Source organism: Coffea eugenioides, chromosome 10 (genome assembly GCF_003713205.1).
Source record: "Coffea eugenioides isolate CCC68of chromosome 10, Ceug_1.0, whole genome shotgun sequence".
In the NCBI taxonomy this organism is placed as follows: Eukaryota; Viridiplantae; Streptophyta; class Magnoliopsida; order Gentianales; family Rubiaceae; genus Coffea; species Coffea eugenioides.
Window position 1 is genome coordinate 33,719,623 of NC_040044.1, and position 16,187 is coordinate 33,735,809.

At 37.9% G+C, this 16,187-nt stretch overlaps 3 protein-coding genes and 1 pseudogene across 3 annotated transcripts; 2 read left to right on the forward strand and 2 right to left on the reverse strand.

Moving 5' to 3' along the window:
- The first annotated feature begins 2,976 nt into the window (after positions 1 to 2,976).
- LOC113750722 (protein BEARSKIN2-like) lies at positions 2,977 to 5,014 on the forward strand. The gene is made up of 3 exons (XM_027294669.1): positions 2,977 to 3,139; positions 3,596 to 3,873; positions 4,292 to 5,014. Exons 1-3 carry the CDS (start codon positions 2,977 to 2,979, stop codon positions 5,012 to 5,014), a joined length of 1,164 nt encoding a protein of 387 aa, XP_027150470.1.
- A 1,187-nt stretch (positions 5,015 to 6,201) lies between these two features.
- On the forward strand, positions 6,202 to 7,904 carry LOC113750723 (annotated as a pseudogene).
- A 603-nt stretch (positions 7,905 to 8,507) lies between these two features.
- LOC113749575 (monooxygenase 1-like) lies at positions 8,508 to 11,550 on the reverse strand. Its single transcript, XM_027293359.1, has 6 exons — positions 11,452 to 11,550; positions 11,194 to 11,340; positions 10,245 to 10,298; positions 9,956 to 10,124; positions 9,468 to 9,696; positions 8,508 to 9,111 (listed from the first exon to the last, which is right to left on the reverse strand). Exons 1-6 carry the CDS (start codon positions 11,538 to 11,540, stop codon positions 8,579 to 8,581), a joined length of 1,221 nt encoding a protein of 406 aa, XP_027149160.1. The 5' UTR covers positions 11,541 to 11,550; the 3' UTR covers positions 8,508 to 8,578.
- Positions 11,551 to 13,987: 2,437 nt separating this feature from the next.
- LOC113748608 (chlorophyll a-b binding protein CP26, chloroplastic) lies at positions 13,988 to 15,900 on the reverse strand. The gene is made up of 6 exons (XM_027292080.1): positions 15,560 to 15,900; positions 15,269 to 15,353; positions 15,088 to 15,138; positions 14,785 to 14,905; positions 14,528 to 14,662; positions 13,988 to 14,406 (listed from the first exon to the last, which is right to left on the reverse strand). The coding sequence occupies exons 1-6, from the start codon at positions 15,774 to 15,776 to the stop codon at positions 14,146 to 14,148; spliced, it is 870 nt and encodes a 289-aa protein (XP_027147881.1). The 5' UTR covers positions 15,777 to 15,900; the 3' UTR covers positions 13,988 to 14,145.
- Between the last annotated feature and the right edge of the window lie 287 nt (positions 15,901 to 16,187).

Sequence of the window (16,187 nt, forward strand, 5' to 3'; positions counted from 1 at the left end):
GCAATTACTATAAAAAACAAAAAAAAAATTGCTGCTAATCCTAAGTGTCATGGTACAACTCCCTTACTTAATCATTTATCTAAGTATAATGAAAGGATTTCAACATGTTATGCGTACTACCTATCCTTCATTTGGGATTCCCTCTAGGTGGACTATTTCTAGAGATTGTTATCAACTCTATTTAGATAAGAAGGCAAAGTTAAAAAGTTTTCTTAAAAGTATATCTAGCTCACAACTGATTCTTAGACCTGTATACAGAGAAATAATTATATGTGTTTGATTGCACATATTATTAATAATGACTAGAAATTGGACAAGAAAATAATAAACTTTTGTCCAATTACTAGTCATAAAGAAACTGAAGTTGGAAAGGCTGTTGAAAAATGCTTGCTTGAACGAGAGATTGATGATGTTTTTAATTAGTGTTCCTCTAGACAATGCTAGCTCTAATGATCTTGTTGTTCAATACAGTTACAGTCTAGGTTAGAAAATTCAATGAATGTGCTAAAATTGAAAAAATTAAAGTGTAAGAAACTGTTAAACCTAGATGTTGCTACTAGGTGGAACTCAACATATCTCATGTTAGACATGCACTGCCCAAAGATTTGAGAGAACCTTGAATGGTTTGAGGAGCAGGATCCCTATATGGTTCAGGAGCTACAATTATTACCAACAAAGTCAAATTGAAAGAAGGCTAGATTCCTAATTTCTGTGATCTAACTATCAAATTTCCCACTATAGAAATGAACACTAAGGTAAATAATAAATAACTCAGAAAGAATAACATGTTGCCAAGAGTGTCAGTTGGACCAGATTTTGAAGATTCAAATAGATATGATGCCTTTCATCATATCAAAGTTATGAAATATATACGATCTAATTGTAAAAATTTTTGGTACCAAATATGTGACTTCTACTAACTTTTTAAATGATACCGGTCACATAAATGTAATCTTGAAGAAGATGATAAAATGTGAAAATGTTGAATTGAATGTAGTGGCAAAATCTATGAAGGATAATATGACAAATATTGAGGGAGAATTGAAAAGATGAACATTTTGATTTTTATTGCTGCTACGCTTGATCCTAGGACTTGTTTTTATGAAAATGTATGGGGATACTAACAGTAAGGTTGTGGCTAGGAAGGCAAAACATGTCATGTTTGATTTGTTCCATAAATTAATACAAGAGGATGAACTTTCCTTTGCCAGTTAATACCTCTTATTTCTCATATTCTTCAATTCACTTTCTAGTGAGTCTGTGGTCAATGTTTAGTTACTGTGGGTGCTACAAAAAAAAAAAAATTCAATGACAGGTACAAAATGGAGTTTAAGAAAAGGAAAATTGAACTTTGAGGTAGGGACAACAAATTTTAGTTGGATAAGTTCATAAATGAGGATTATGAATTGGATGATGTTGATAAATTTGATATTAATTTTGGCATGATGGAAGGCTAATAGTATCAGATTTCCAATCCTTTTAAAAAATAGTTTATGATGTATTGGCTGTTCCTGTCTCTACTATTGCTTCTGAATTTGCATTTAATATCGAAGGACATGTTCTTGATAGTTTCAGAAGTTCTTCTTCAACTCTAAGGACTGTTCAACCTCTTAATTATATGCTCTCAAGGTGATCCTCAATCTTAGCACTGAATTGCCGATTTCATATCCGATTCTCACTCCTGGAAGCTGCTCTTGCCTACACCCTTATGTCTACACCTCTAATTCATTCTCTCTTTTTTTTTTTAAAAAAAAAAAAAAAAAAGGAAGAAGAAGAACCCACAGACGTGTGATGCTACAGTAAGAAACTTAGGACAAGAAATATCCATCTGTCATGTACAGAAACATGTTCGCGTTTGTAGTGGATCATATGTCCTTTAAGCTCTCCGATAGACAAATAAAGGGATAGTTGTATGTATGGTACTTGAGGAGCATGAAAAGGGTAGAGTTATATGCATGAAAAGGGTGTATATGGAAATGAGCTGAAAGATGTTGTGACCATGAATACAAACGTAAACAAGATGCAAGGAAGAAGAGAGAATGCGTAGAATGGAATCAAGCAAATTAATCTGCGCCCCCCCGCACATGTGCAAAGCCCAAGCCATGGCGACTGCGTCTCCATTGATCGAACTGGCCGGAGAGTTCACAAACCCTCTCTACACCAGTATTATATATGTGCTTTTTGGTATTAAATTATAAACTGAATATAAATCCTCCGGAACTACATTAGTGTTGGATTTCAAATAATATCGGCCGTCCAAATGGAGGTTGAGAGAATCTCGAGGAGTACACTAATGTAGCTGTTCAAAGGAAGGATAGCATTGCTTCGGGAGCAATCAAATATCCCCTAATCAATCATATTCTGGATCCCGTACGTATTTCAATCTCGGGATCGTCTAACAACTATTTTTTTTTCCCAAGAAAATGCTTTTGAATCATAACCAAGCCGAAAACAATGATGGATACCAGACGCGAGGTTAAGGCAAGTGCATTCTACTAACTTGATGGATGAAGTGAAGAGAGCGTGTGGCAATGGAAAAGGGATCGTATGCGCGTCCAATTAAGTAGCAGCTAGCATGATGAGGAGGAGGAAATGCATGAGTTGTCGCTGGGGCATATTGCATGGCGTTTCCCTTTAGTCGCCGTCTCAGTCATTCCTATGACTTGGCTTGTACGTTAGCTTTTAGCAATCCCGGCGGCGGCGTCACCGGCCGTCAACTTTCTCACAATATCACACACGCCCCTCGTAGCTAGCTAGGTAATTTGAGAGGGTTGACAAATTGAAAAAAACCTCAGCAGGCACATCATCGCATATGCACATATATAAATAGGTGGAGTGTTAATTTTGACAGCACGCATGCGCATGTACATGTAGAGAGAGAGGCTCGCTGGCTTCATAGATTTTGAGGCCTTCATTGCCATCTTCAATCTGCATGCTGCTCTAGTTTCTTAATTTGGTGTATATATATATATACTCATGGCTTCATCAAATGGCGGCGTACCACCTGGTTTCCGGTTTCACCCCACGGATGAAGAGCTTCTGCACTACTACCTCAGGAAGAAGGTCTCCTTCCAGAAGTTCGACATGGAAGTCGTTAGAGAGGTGGATTTGAACAAGATTGAGCCCTGGGAGTTGCAAGGTACTTTGTACCTACCTACCTATTTCATTTTACTGTACTTCCCGCCAAACTGGACCAAACTCCCTCTATTTCATGCATTTGCCAATAACCCATTTGATTCCCCTCTTTTCTCCGTTTATCTACCAGACCAAACGAAAGAGAAACGAACCTTTTTATAAGCATCTCCTGAATTTAGCCTTGCGTGACATGCTACTAAAATTCTTCTTTTTTTTTTTTCAATTACAAAATATCAGGTCATTTCAAAGTACAAATGATTTCGTATCCGAGTAGACAAGTGCTAAGATCACCAACATATCGATCTAAGCCAGTAAACTAACATAGATAAAAACTGTACTCCATACAGTACCCCAACAGATTCCACATACTAGCAGTATATAAATATGCACTAGTAGTAGTATTTGAAATCCAGAAATGGATATTAAATTCACCCTTATTTTTGTTCCCCTCCATTCACAGAAAGATGCAAGATTGGGTCCACCCCCCAAAATGAGTGGTACTTTTTCAGCCACAAGGACCGGAAGTACCCGACAGGTTCAAGGACAAATAGAGCCACCAATGCCGGTTTCTGGAAGGCCACAGGGAGGGACAAATGCATAAGGAACAGCTTCCAGAAGATTGGAATGAGAAAAACCCTAGTTTTCTACCGAGGCAGAGCCCCTCATGGCCAAAAGACCGACTGGATCATGCATGAGTACCGACTGGAAGACGGTGATGATCCCGAAGCCAATCCCAACGTAAGTCTCCCAACGCAAGATGTAGCTAGTGTGTGTGTATATATATATATATATATATATATATGCAAAATTATCAATTATTCACTTTCTCTTGGTCAATAGATTGTAGCAAAATTAATTATCAGGCTAGCTAATTAATTAGTCAACAACGCAGCACATACTCAGAGGTAATTAAGTAACGACGAATCCCATGAATGGATTTTGAAGTCACACACTTAATTTAATCAAAGGCCCCCTAGCTAGCTGCCTGCTGTCACATTGACCTCCTTCACACATATTCGTCCCGTGGAGGCCTGGTTTCTTGAATGGATGCATTAAATCATGTCCAAATAACAATTCCAGCATGAATGCATGTGGTCTTAGTTAGTTATATACGAAAGCATGGAAACACTTGTTATCTGTACTGTATGTACTGCAGGAGGATGGATGGGTTGTTTGTCGGGTTTTCAAGAAGAAGAATTTATTCAAAGTTGGAAATGAAGGAGGAGGGACCGGTGGCGGCAGTGGCGCGGCTGCCTCAGACCATCTCAATGCTACTGCTTCCACCAATATTAATCAACCTCGTGGCTTCATGCAAAGGGAGAATCAGTACTTGTTTCACCAGCAACACCACCCCCATGTCCTAGCTGGCTATTCTCACATGATCCCACTGCCCTCCATGCCTCATCAGCAGCAATACTCGGCCCAACAGATTCAAGCACAGAACTTCATACCCACGCATAAGCCCCAGTTGGACGCCGTGGGATATGATCTCTCAGCTTTCTCTTCGGCCGCTTCAGAGTCAATAGTAGTACCCATGATGCAGGTCAAGCAACTCATGGCAAATGCTAGGGACTGTGACAGCGGAGAAAGCGACCAGAATAACACCAGTCTTCGCACTTACCAGCAAGCATGTGAATCCGGTTTGGAGGTGGGAACCAATTCTTGTGAACCTTCTCAGCATCAAAGTATGATTACTACCGGAGACGATCAGAATCTGAACGAATGGGGAATGATTGATCCTCAACTTGGACATGCACATGACTCCTCCAAAGGTGCAAGGTTTGAGGTTGGGGAACCTAATAATCCATCTAATTCAATGAATCACGTTAGTCAACTCTCACTGCGTGGTGAGATGGATTTTTGGGGTTACGGCAAGTAGTTTAAGCATATGGTGTACACTACCCATTGATTCAAGATTTAGGTAATTAATCAGTCAGAAATAGAAAGTAATTTATATTAACCTGTGTATCAGAGGTCCTTCGAACAAATTCATGAGGTGCAACCATGTAAAAAACATTGAACAGAATCATTATTTCCATTTAATGTCACTGTGCTACTTTTCCTGTGCTTCTAGTAGCATCTTCTTGTTGTGTGACGCTGTCAAATAGGAAGTCTCTTTTCCTTGAAATATATATATATATATATGAAAGGTAACCCCGATCTTAAAGTAATTCTTGATTAGGAAGATAGAAAGGTTATAAATACCGTGACTTTGTAACTATCAAATAGAAAGTAATTCCTATCTTAAAGTAATTCGGAAAATAGAAATGTTATATACACGTAACTATGTAACTATCGACTGGAGAGTAACCACGGTCTCAAGTAATTCTTGATTGAGCCTTAGAGAGCTCGGTCTATTGCATATAAGCCATGCGCATTATGACCAATAAACAATAATGAGCTTAATGACCAACAGGTCCAACACACGGATATGTTTGCATATTTTTATATTATAGATGTTATTAGTATTAACTTAACTTTATTAAAGAAAGTTATTAGGATCTTATCTTTATTAAGAAATTAAGTTATTAATATTGAAGGACAAATTACATTTTACCCCATGTGGTTCAGTGTTTCTGTATATAATCCTCCTATGGTTTCAAAAAGCTATACATAATATTCTCATGGTTTGGATTAAAGTGTTAAAATAACGAAATTTACAATCCATAACGGAGTCACCTAAAATATCAAAAATACCCCTATATAAAGTTAAAAATTATTTATTAACCACAGGGGGGTTATGTGTATATTTTGAAAATTATAAGTGAGTTATATATAGTAAAGCATTAAATCATAAGGGGGTTATATGATAAAATATAAAACCATATGGGGTTAATGTGTTATGTATATTATATTTATATATGTTGGTCACTTCAGCAATTTTAATTTTTAATTAAGGATAATTTCGACATTTTTAAAAATTCCATTATGAATGATCATTTCCATCATTTTGACACTTTAATCCAAATTATGAGGGGATCATGTATAGTTCTTGAAACTATAAGGGGTTATGTACAAAAAAACACTAAACCATAGTGGGGTGAAATGTAATTTGCCCAATATTGAATGTCATTTATAGAAAGCGGAGGATCTGAGCTGTTTAAAATCTACATGCTTACTGCTCTGGGAAAGAGATGCCATTATGTTCTACGTACAAAAGCTGGAATATGTCACATTCACCATGGAAACTTGGTAAAAGCAGAAGCTTTTTTGAATGTTTTGAGACATGAGAATTTACATGACCATCCCCAGTCAATTATTAAGATCGGAGATTCACTAATGAATCACGAGCATTACGAATCTGCACTAGACTACTATATGATGTTGGTAGGAGATGTAGTTAAGAACCATGGCTGCCTGTATCTGAAAATTGCCAAGTGTTGCAGTTGTCTGGGGAAACGATTGCAATCAATTGATTACTTCTATAAAGCTTTAGATAAACTTGAGAATAGTGTTGATGCTTGCTTGGCTTTGTCATTACTTCTTCTTGAAGAAAATAAAGATGATGAAGCCATTTCTGTTCTCTGTCCTGCTAAAGAATCAGAGTCACAATTTAACTTGAACCTAAATGCAGCAAAACCATGGTGGCTTAATGGGAAGATAAAGTTGAAGCTTTCTCAAATCTATAAAGCTAGAGGATTGCTGGAGGCATTTGTGATGTAATTTTTCCTGTAGTTCGTGAGACATTGTTTCTTGAGACCATACAACAAAAGGTCAGGCCAAGGAAGGAGCTATCAAAAAGTGTTCTTTCTGAACGGATAAAAATACTTGACCATGTTAGGACTGATACTGTGTTTCGTGGATTTAGACCTGTCGCTTCAGCATCAGATCTAAAAGTTACTAAAAAAGAAGGAATCTAAAAGAACTGCTGCTTTGGCCGCTGGAATTGAGTGGATAAGGGATAATTCAGAGGATGAACCTGCTCAACAACCGCCAAGAAAGCTTCCTCCTCCAAGCCTTCTAAGAGATGCAGAGCATCATTTTCTCATTATAGATTTATGCACAGCACTGTCATCCCTGAAAAAGTATTGGGAAGCATTGGAAATCATCAATCTAACTCTGAAATTGGCCTCCAATGTTTTGTCTGTTGAAAGGAAGGAAGAGCTTGGAACTCTGGGAGCCCAAATAGCATACAATATTGCTCATCTTGCTCATGGCTTTGAATATGCACGCTATTCTGCTTACAAAGTAATCTCAAACTGGACAGCCGATATTCGAAGCTTAACAAGCTTTTGCACACCATGCGAACCAAGCACAAAGGTTGTGTACCACTCACTCTCGTTTTTGGGCACCAGTTTACCATGATCAGCCAGCATCAAGCAGCAGCTCGGGAATATTTGGAAGCTTACAAGCTGATGCCAGATGTTCCCTTGATCAATCTCTGTGTTGGAACTGCATTGATGAACTTGGCCTTGTGTCACTGACTTCAAAACAAACATCAGTCAGTGGCACGAGGATTGGCGTTTCTTTACTACAATTTATGTCTTTGTAGATATAGTCAGGAAGCACTGTATAATATTGCTCGACCATGTCATCATGTCGGTCTTGTTTCTCTTGCTGCTGTAAACTATGAAAAGGTTCTTACAATGCATGAAACTGATTACCCCATGCTGAACCTTCCAGATGAGAAACCAGATGGTTTGGCTTATCTAAAGCCAGTTTACCGTGATCTTCATCGGGAAGCAGCTTACAATTTGCACCTGATCTACAAGAAAAGTGGAGCAATTGATCTTGCTAGGCAAGTCTTGAAAGATCATTGTGTCATATGACTAAATAGAGGTAATTTCAGTTAGTTCTTGGCTAGTTTCTTCTTGGTACTATTTGGTGAATATCACATAAGATGGGAGACATTAATATTCCTCCATTATCAGGTATGGACTCTTGAACTTCTTCCACTTGTCATTGTTTAGCTTCGGTCGTAATCTTGTAGGAAAGCATTTTCCTCAGCCCTTGTGTGTGTACTTCTGTAAAATAGAGAGGAAATCAGTTCCTTTAATATTCAATTATGATTAGATCGTCATCGCCATATATTTGACAGGCTTTCTTGACAGATATTCCGCAATTCAGTTATTTAATTCCTAAGCTGTCATCTTAAAATCTCTACAGCCTTAATCTTACAATTAAATGTCTTAAGATGTCCATGCATGTGCCTAAACAGCATCTCGCTTCTCCGTGCACTCACAACATATACAACAGGAATGTGGCTTTACGTTGTTCAAGCCCAGGAACGTGAGATTTCACGTAGTTTAAACCCAGAATTGTGGTTTCATGTTGTTTTTCGTGGTGCAGAAGCTGGTAGTAATTATTGCTGTTTCGATTAAATGCTCGATAATGGAGGGGCAACAGACGAACGTTTCTCACAACAACAGACAAGGAGCAACATATATTTATTCAAGTCGTAGATGAAAATGGATACAAAGCAATGCGGTCTAATTAATCTGTCTTACAGATTACCACAATCAAATTTGGCATGTTCATTTCGATCTCGGAACAGAATAACCATTATGATGGCAGCAATGAACTTTGTAATTGACATTGGCGGGCTCCCCAGGATGAGACCAGTGAGGTATGCTTGTGTTGCCAATCGCACCATCCGCATTCTTCGCTCTTCTACATATTGATCAAAAGCTTGCCCAATTTTGTCAGTCATGATTTCTTTTCCTCTTTCATATGGACTGAGAGAAGCAATCTTCCTTCCCAGATTCCTTGCAAGAACCACTGCATCTTCCAAGGCTACGGAACCACCCTGTCCTAGGAATGGTCCCATGGCATGCATTGCGTCTCCAGCTACTGTAATGGGTCCTCTTCGAAACCTTCCCACCAGCATCTCCCACGGGGCATGGTATCTCAAGTGTGTGATGGACAATGAGTCTAGATCACTTCCTTCTATCATCTCTACGGCATCAGATGGAAAGCCTTCTGTTATTTTCGTGGTTAACTTTCTAATGAGTTCTGGGTCATCTGGAAATTTTCTATCTGCAGCAAAATTTGAAGACCATCAAGAAATAGACAACCACTTCGACCTTAAATTCTATGCCAACAGCGTGATGTTCATCATACGGTAGCACTAAAGCACACGATGATGGTGAGAGCAAGACTAATTAATCCTTCATGTGCTTATGATAGCAATACTGTTCCTTAACCAATGGAACACTGACTCCATCGAATATGGCATGAAAGCCGATTCAGGTCAGAGATCCAGTTGAGGTTCCTGAAGTGCCCCTTTGCTTTGTCAAAATATTTTAGGAAAACCAAGAAATGAGAGAGAGAAAAAAAGGGAATCAAGGAGCATTTTATTACCTAACTTGTTACTCAAAGAACAAAAAAATTACCTAACCAAGACAATGGTACAGTAACAAACCAATAGACCAAATTATTGTCTACAGGAATTCGTCCCACCATAACTCTGTCTCTCTTGATCCGCACAAGCTCAGGAGAAAACACATGACCGTTTGGATAACTCGTTAAGCCTCTAACTGCACAAAGAGCAAATAACCTTGTAGGCTTTATGCCAAGGAAATCCGCCACTACGGAATTTGATCCATCACATCCAATAAGAACCTGCGAAGACATAATGAGCATAAACAACTTGTAACTGACTCATCCCCCTAGATGCAGCTTTGGTGCGAAACACTACTATAGTCAAGCTTCTTCCTCTAATTCGCATTAAAATGTGAACGCCTAATTCTTAAACATTTTTGGAAGCCAAACATTCAATTCCAATTAATGCTAGTACTTCCCAAAATGTTCTATTCAAGGAAGATGATACTACTAATAACTTTTAACTAGGATGATACCAAATTCAGGTAATAAAAGATACCTTGGCTCTAATAGAGCTGCCATTATTGAGTGTGAGAGTTGGAAACATATTTTTAGGGTCCATTGTTACAGCAACAACCTTGTATCCAAATCGTACAGTTTCAGGCGGTAAAGCATCAGCAAGAGCCTTGATGAGATCACTCCTTTTCAAGCAACGAGCTTCACCACCCCTACAGAAACAGTTTAGCTCATACATGCACATGTATACGTAGGTACAATCAAGTAGAAAATCCTGTACATGGCATGGTATGTATTTGGCATTGAAGTTTAAAGAAGAAAGATTGACTTACGGAAATGGTATTGGCTGTTGCTGGTTTCCTTCGTCAACCCATATGTCCTGTCCTCTGTATGTACATGTCGGCAAATAAATCAGGTAATCAATTTTGGGATCAAGTTGCATATATTCTCTGGTTTGCCAAGAAATACAGAAGCAGAGATGTAAAAGACAGAACTTGCCTACCTATGGAACCTTTTAAAAAAAAAAAAAAAAAATTTGTTTGTGTATAAGTTTTTATTGATCAGTACACACGTCAAACAATTAAAAGCAAATGATTATTTTTTAGAACCCAGAACCCATCAAAGTTGCAAATAGCCATGAAAGATCAAGAAAAAAAAAAGAACAAAGAAAAAGAAACTATCTGCAAGCTCTATAAAAAATGATTCAAGTTCTCCTGTGTTTTCTGAACCTTCTTCCAAATTGCGATTAAGGTTCAATTTCTTTGAGAACTTGACCATGTACAGATGACTCGGAGTGGAACCGAAGATGCTGAATTTTGAGTGATGATGCAAATTTGCTTTTGCTACCTAAGACCCTGTTTGATACTCCAATTCAGCATTTAAATTCAGGTCTTAACATGTTCAGATGCAATTATAATCAAAATTTGAAATTTTGAATCAATTAAGTGGCACCGAATTTTCTAGTTAAAACTTGGTTCCATAAATAAACTATGTGATATAAACTCAAATAATGCACACTAAGTTCCTTAATGTGATTATCACTTAAGTTCCTTTGATTTGCAATCATACTCGCTACTTGTAAGAAAAGAGAGAGAGTTGGGGACGGGCTATAAGCTTTTATCCTGAACTTTTCCTATGTAGCAGCATAGCATAACAGAGAATTAAATGAAACTACCATTCAACAAGCGGTATATAGAAGCAAATTACTCCCAAAAAAAAAAAAACTTAGATAGATAGACAGAGCTTGGGAATAGAAAGACGGATAGATAATAGGATAAGCACCCTTGAACAAGAATAGCCTTGTCTCTGAGCACATCTCCAACACCAAGCTGATCAAGTGCCCGCCACCCATTACGGAAGACGCCTATAGCTGAACCCTCTGCTCGCAGACTCTCTGATCTTTCATAAACTACACTTCTGAGTCCTTTCCTGCAAATGATTGGTTAATTAATCAGCCAATACTTATCACGCACTACAATTCTTGCCTCTGCAACTAATTCATATACACAAAACCAACAGCGAATGAAAGAGAAGAAGGACCTGTGAAGAGCAAGGGCCGTTGCAAGTCCGCCAATACCCCCACCAACTATCACAACCTCGTGCTCTTCTTCTTCTCTGACTGCATCCATTTTTCTCTCTCCCTCTTTCTCTCTTATAGTATGACTTTTCTGATGATGGCTTCTTTTTAATGCTATATATGCAAAGTTGGTTCCGTGATACTACTGTAGCATTTACAAGTCCAGAGCAGGAACCCCGCAGTGTAGACCCCATACCCAATCCTAAGCTGTCTGGTTTCCACTTCGTGCAAGCAACCTCCTCAATTTGTTCCAGACACGACATTCGAGGTACTTAGAATAAAAATTACTAGATCTCACTCATAGAGGATTATTGAGTAATACGGGTTTATGTTTGTCTTTCTCCTCTTTTTATTATTATTATTCTTTTTTATCCTCCCATCTTTCCTGCTGTTCTTTTCACCGCCAACTGCCACACACATAGGATTTGAATTCTAAAACCTCTAAGAACTGTCTATGGATTATCAGTTGTCATAAGTCCAACTCCATTGATTAGTCTTTCTCTTCTTGCATGTTGCCATCCTCTCAAAATATAGAGCATAAACTGTCTATGGATTTTTTTTTTTTGGGTAAGAAACTGTCTATGGATTATTACTACCTGAAGAAGTTTACCGAATAAATGGGTAACGTTTCAACTCTAGAACGGCTTCTCTCTAGATGTTTACCCAAAAAAATATAATTCCTGACTTTTCAAATTTGGACTTAGATTCGTGCATACAACGTGAGTCATCCAGCTTGCGGATCAGCTTCGATGTTTATCCAAAAAAATATAAAAATAAATCTTATATATACAGACAGTGTATACACTATATTCATGATATATATATAAATTAAATTTTAAATTTACATAATTATTATTCATCTAACACTGACATTATACTGTCAAAATTGGAAAAGATTAATTTAAAATATAATTCGCATTACTTTTTCAAAATTGGATTTGAGTTCGTGCATACAACATGAGTCATACGGCAAATTGTGGATATTATATTGATACTTATGATATATCATTATCGTGATCAAAAGTATGATGAGTCTTGGTTAGGGTTTAAACAAGTAAAGTTTAATTGAGTAACTCACGAGTTTGTTCGATCAAAACTCAATTTCGAACTCATAAACTCGAGTTCAACCTGGTTGAACTAGTTGACGAGTCAAGATCAAACTTAATATGTAAAGTTGGAAAGCATGCGTATGCACGTGCACACACATGCATATATATAGCTCACAAGTTTTTATTTGGTCAAAACTCAATCTTGAACTTGCAAACTCAAGTTCAAGTAGGTCGAACTAGTTAACTAGTCAAGGTCGAGTTTATATATGTAAAGTTCGAAAGAGCGCGCGCACACACGTACACACACACATACATATATATATTAATTACTAATTTTATATTTATTAGTATGAAATGTCCATTTTGTCCCTTATTTAAAATTATATAAAATATAAATTTATATTTCTTAAACTCGATTAGGTTCAATTAAATTCAAAATAAGTTCAATTGGCCTCAATGAGCAAGAGTTCGAACTCAAACTCAAGTACTGCAAAATAAAATCGAGTTCGAACTTGAGTTTGACTTACAAGCAAGAGTTCGAACTCAAACTCAAGTACTGCAAAATAAAATCGAGTTCGAACTTGAGTTTGACTTACAAGAGTTCGATAAGTTCGAACTCGATCGAACTCGAGATCGAATCCAAGTTTTTTAAATCGAGTTAAGGTCCAATACTGCACTACTCGAACACAACTTAACTCGATTACACTCCTAGTCTTGGCAATAGGAAGTATAAGAGTGTAAGCATATTTTAAATTTAGTTTTTATTATGCCAAAATTACCCTCATCTCTTTTAACTAGAGTTATTGCATGCCTTTTAATTAGAGTTATTGCATTTTAATCATGACACTAATAAGAAAAATGAAAAGTTATAATGAATTACATCTAAAAAATTTTGGTATTTAATATTAAAAACTGTCCATTTATAACTATATTCACCAATCATTTCCCTCATCTCCAATTCATTATGTTATGTGTTAAAATTATCTCCAATTATTATATTGTTATGCATGATAATTAAAGTTAACTATATTATATATATATATATATATATATATATATATATTGGTTTAAAAGAAAATCATGATTAATAAGAAGACAAAAGGTTATAAACAGTTAATGAGAAAACAAAAGGGTATATTACTTATTAAATTCATTATATAATGTCATATCAATTAATAAAATTCCAAAAAAATTATCAATAATTAAAAAAATATAACAAAAAAAGTTTACAACTATTGAAATTGATAAAAATTTGTTTGTTTTTGCTTATTATAGGTTTCTTAGTCAATATTATACCAACAGCTTAGTTTAATTATGATGATCTTCCATCTTTAGAGTTTTTTATAACTGTAAAATACACAATAAACAAGAAACAGTTTGGTATTACAGAAAAAACTGAACGTTTTTAGCCAGAGAGCATTTTAAGGTAAGCATCCCATAAGCATTGTCGTAGACCAAGGAGCAAGGATTGCACGCCGTATAAACTGAAAAATGGTTTCCAATTACAGGGTTCGAAAATGGCTGACTGCCTTGTAATGTCCCATCAAATTGTACATCTCATAGATTTTCTGTTCGCGGACGATTAGAACGACAAATCAAAAGAAGGAATTACAGGGTCGGAGCTCTTTCAGCAGTTCCGGCTATGACAGTGAGCAAATTATTACCGAAGGGATCGCTTAAATGAGCTGAAAGGTTTTCAACAGGACCCTGTCCAGTGACATAAGCTTGGATGAAGAAACCAAGCATTGCAAACATGGCCAGTCTACCGTTCTTGATCTCTTTCACCTTTAGGAGGGCAAACTGGTCAGGGTCCTTGGCAAGTCCCAATGGATCGAAAGGACCCCCTGGGTGCAGCTTGTCCTCTAGATCCTGTATGTAACACACTCGCACAAGTCAATCTCCAAGTTCTCATAGTGATGATGTATGGATAAGAAACAGTTGTAGTATTAACAACTCAAAATCTGAGCGTTATCAAACTCGGCAAGCATACCAGTGCATTGGTTATTCTGTAGTACTCAGCACCACCGACAAGAACAACCTCAAAAATGACAGCAAATGCAAGATTAATGGGAATGTTCTTTCCAAAGTAATTCAATGTGTTGCCGTCGAGGAGTAGAGCCCCAGTCTGCACAAGTTGCGTGTTAACTATTAACGCGATAAGGAAAAAGATAAAACGAGGTGCAATGCTGTCATACGATCTGGAAGGCTTGGAGCAAGGAAATGAAGTAACTACTACTACTCGCGTACCTTGAACCAAACAGCTTCAGGGCCGCAATTGGCCCCAAATTTGTTTAAGGCTTCAGGGATAACAAAGCCAGCAGCACCAAGCATGGCCCAGCGGCCGTGAATAAGCTCATATGCTTGATATCTGCATTACAAGAATCCCAAAATGGCCCCCGAATGAATAGTGTTCGTTAAAGTAGTAGTTTGACAATATGGTATCCTCCTGAGTCAACATGTACACCCGCAAAAGGGAAATTCCAAAGTGATGGATGTGCGTACGAGTGCAAGCACATACTTGAGAGTGCTATCGAGGGTTACTTTACTTACTTGGCAAAGTTTTCTGGCTTCTTGCTGAGGCCAAAAGGATCATATCCGTAACTGCATATTGACCAAATCAGATATTGTCAGAACCGTGACTGCCGTTGCAAATTCTCAGAAAAGGGGACACGTATAGACACAGATTCAGGGTTAGTAAAATGCGAGGCAGCATACGCAAAAAACAACTCACTCTCCAGGAACTTCTCCTGTCAAGTACTCGGGGATTTCTGATCTGTCTAAGAGCCCCTCGGGCAGGAAAATTCTTCTGTCAGGTCCTGAAATATTTGAGCATCAAAGGAAGTGTTAATTCAGGCAACCGTGCGTGCATTAGTATTTACAAGCAAAAGATTGACACTTTGATGGTGCAAATTACTAGTTGCTAGCGAGTTATGGATTCCAATTTCCATGATTTATGATCAGATCAGTGAATATAACCAACTAACTGAAGGAGGGAACTAATAAAGTGAATTTGACAACTCACCATACCACTTGGCGAGCTCGTCGTCCAATGAAGAGTCGGCCGCAGGCTTGGGCTTTGCAGCAGCTTTCTTCTTCGAGAAAAGGGCAACAGTCTTGAAACTGGCGGTGTTAGAAGGAGAAGGAGCGCACCTTGAAGAGCTGGTGAAGTTCAGAGGGTTTCCGAGCATTTCAGAGACGCCCAGAGAGGCAGCAGCAGTGGAGGCCGCAAGAGAAGCCATTTGACCGTGCCCTGAGATTTGATACCCCGTCCAGATACTGCTAATGCGGGGGTTAACTTGGAAACTGGGAAGCACCGGGGAACGGGACGGGTGATATGATGATGAGAAATGGGGACTATGGGAGGGAGAACTAAAAGCTTATTCTGGTGGATGTGGGCTTGCCAACTGGGATTGCCGCTGCTTGTGATCTCTGATTGGTCTGCAATGAGAAGGGAAAGATGCTGCAATCTGATACAACATTTTGATAGGCTGAACTTGGCCACGTGGCTGATCATGCTGCTGATGTGGAGCAGTCATGCTCAACCGCATTGAGGATGCCTTACCTTGGATAACGTCCGTTATCCAATTACCATCCCTTCATTTTATTTTATTTCACTCCTTTTCTTTTTCTTTTCCAATACTAGTTTCTGT

Excerpts from the sequence above, each read along its gene's own strand:
- LOC113748608 (XM_027292080.1), bottom strand. The coding sequence starts at position 15,776 with ATGGCTTCTCTTGCGGCCTCCACTGCTGCTGCCTCTCTGGGCGTCTCT. Across the intron at positions 14,906-15,087 it reads AAGCCAGAAAACTTTGCCAA|ATATCAAGCATATGAGCTTA; the intron begins GTAAGTAAAGTA and ends CTTGTAATGCAG. Across the intron at positions 14,663-14,784 it reads CTGAAGCTGTTTGGTTCAAG|ACTGGGGCTCTACTCCTCGA; the intron begins GTACGCGAGTAG and ends CAACTTGTGCAG.
- LOC113749575 (XM_027293359.1), bottom strand. The coding sequence starts at position 11,540 with ATGGATGCAGTCAGAGAAGAAGAAGAGCACGAGGTTGTGATAGTTGGT. Across the intron at positions 11,341-11,451 it reads ACGGCCCTTGCTCTTCACAG|GAAAGGACTCAGAAGTGTAG; the intron begins GTCCTTCTTCTC and ends AATCATTTGCAG. Across the intron at positions 9,112-9,467 it reads TGTACCATTGTCTTGGTTAG|ATAGAAAATTTCCAGATGAC; the intron begins GTAATTTTTTTG and ends ATTTTGCTGCAG.
- LOC113750722 (XM_027294669.1), top strand. The coding sequence starts at position 2,977 with ATGGCTTCATCAAATGGCGGCGTACCACCTGGTTTCCGGTTTCACCCC. Across the intron at positions 3,140-3,595 it reads TGAGCCCTGGGAGTTGCAAG|AAAGATGCAAGATTGGGTCC; the intron begins GTACTTTGTACC and ends CTCCATTCACAG. Across the intron at positions 3,874-4,291 it reads ATCCCGAAGCCAATCCCAAC|GAGGATGGATGGGTTGTTTG; the intron begins GTAAGTCTCCCA and ends TATGTACTGCAG.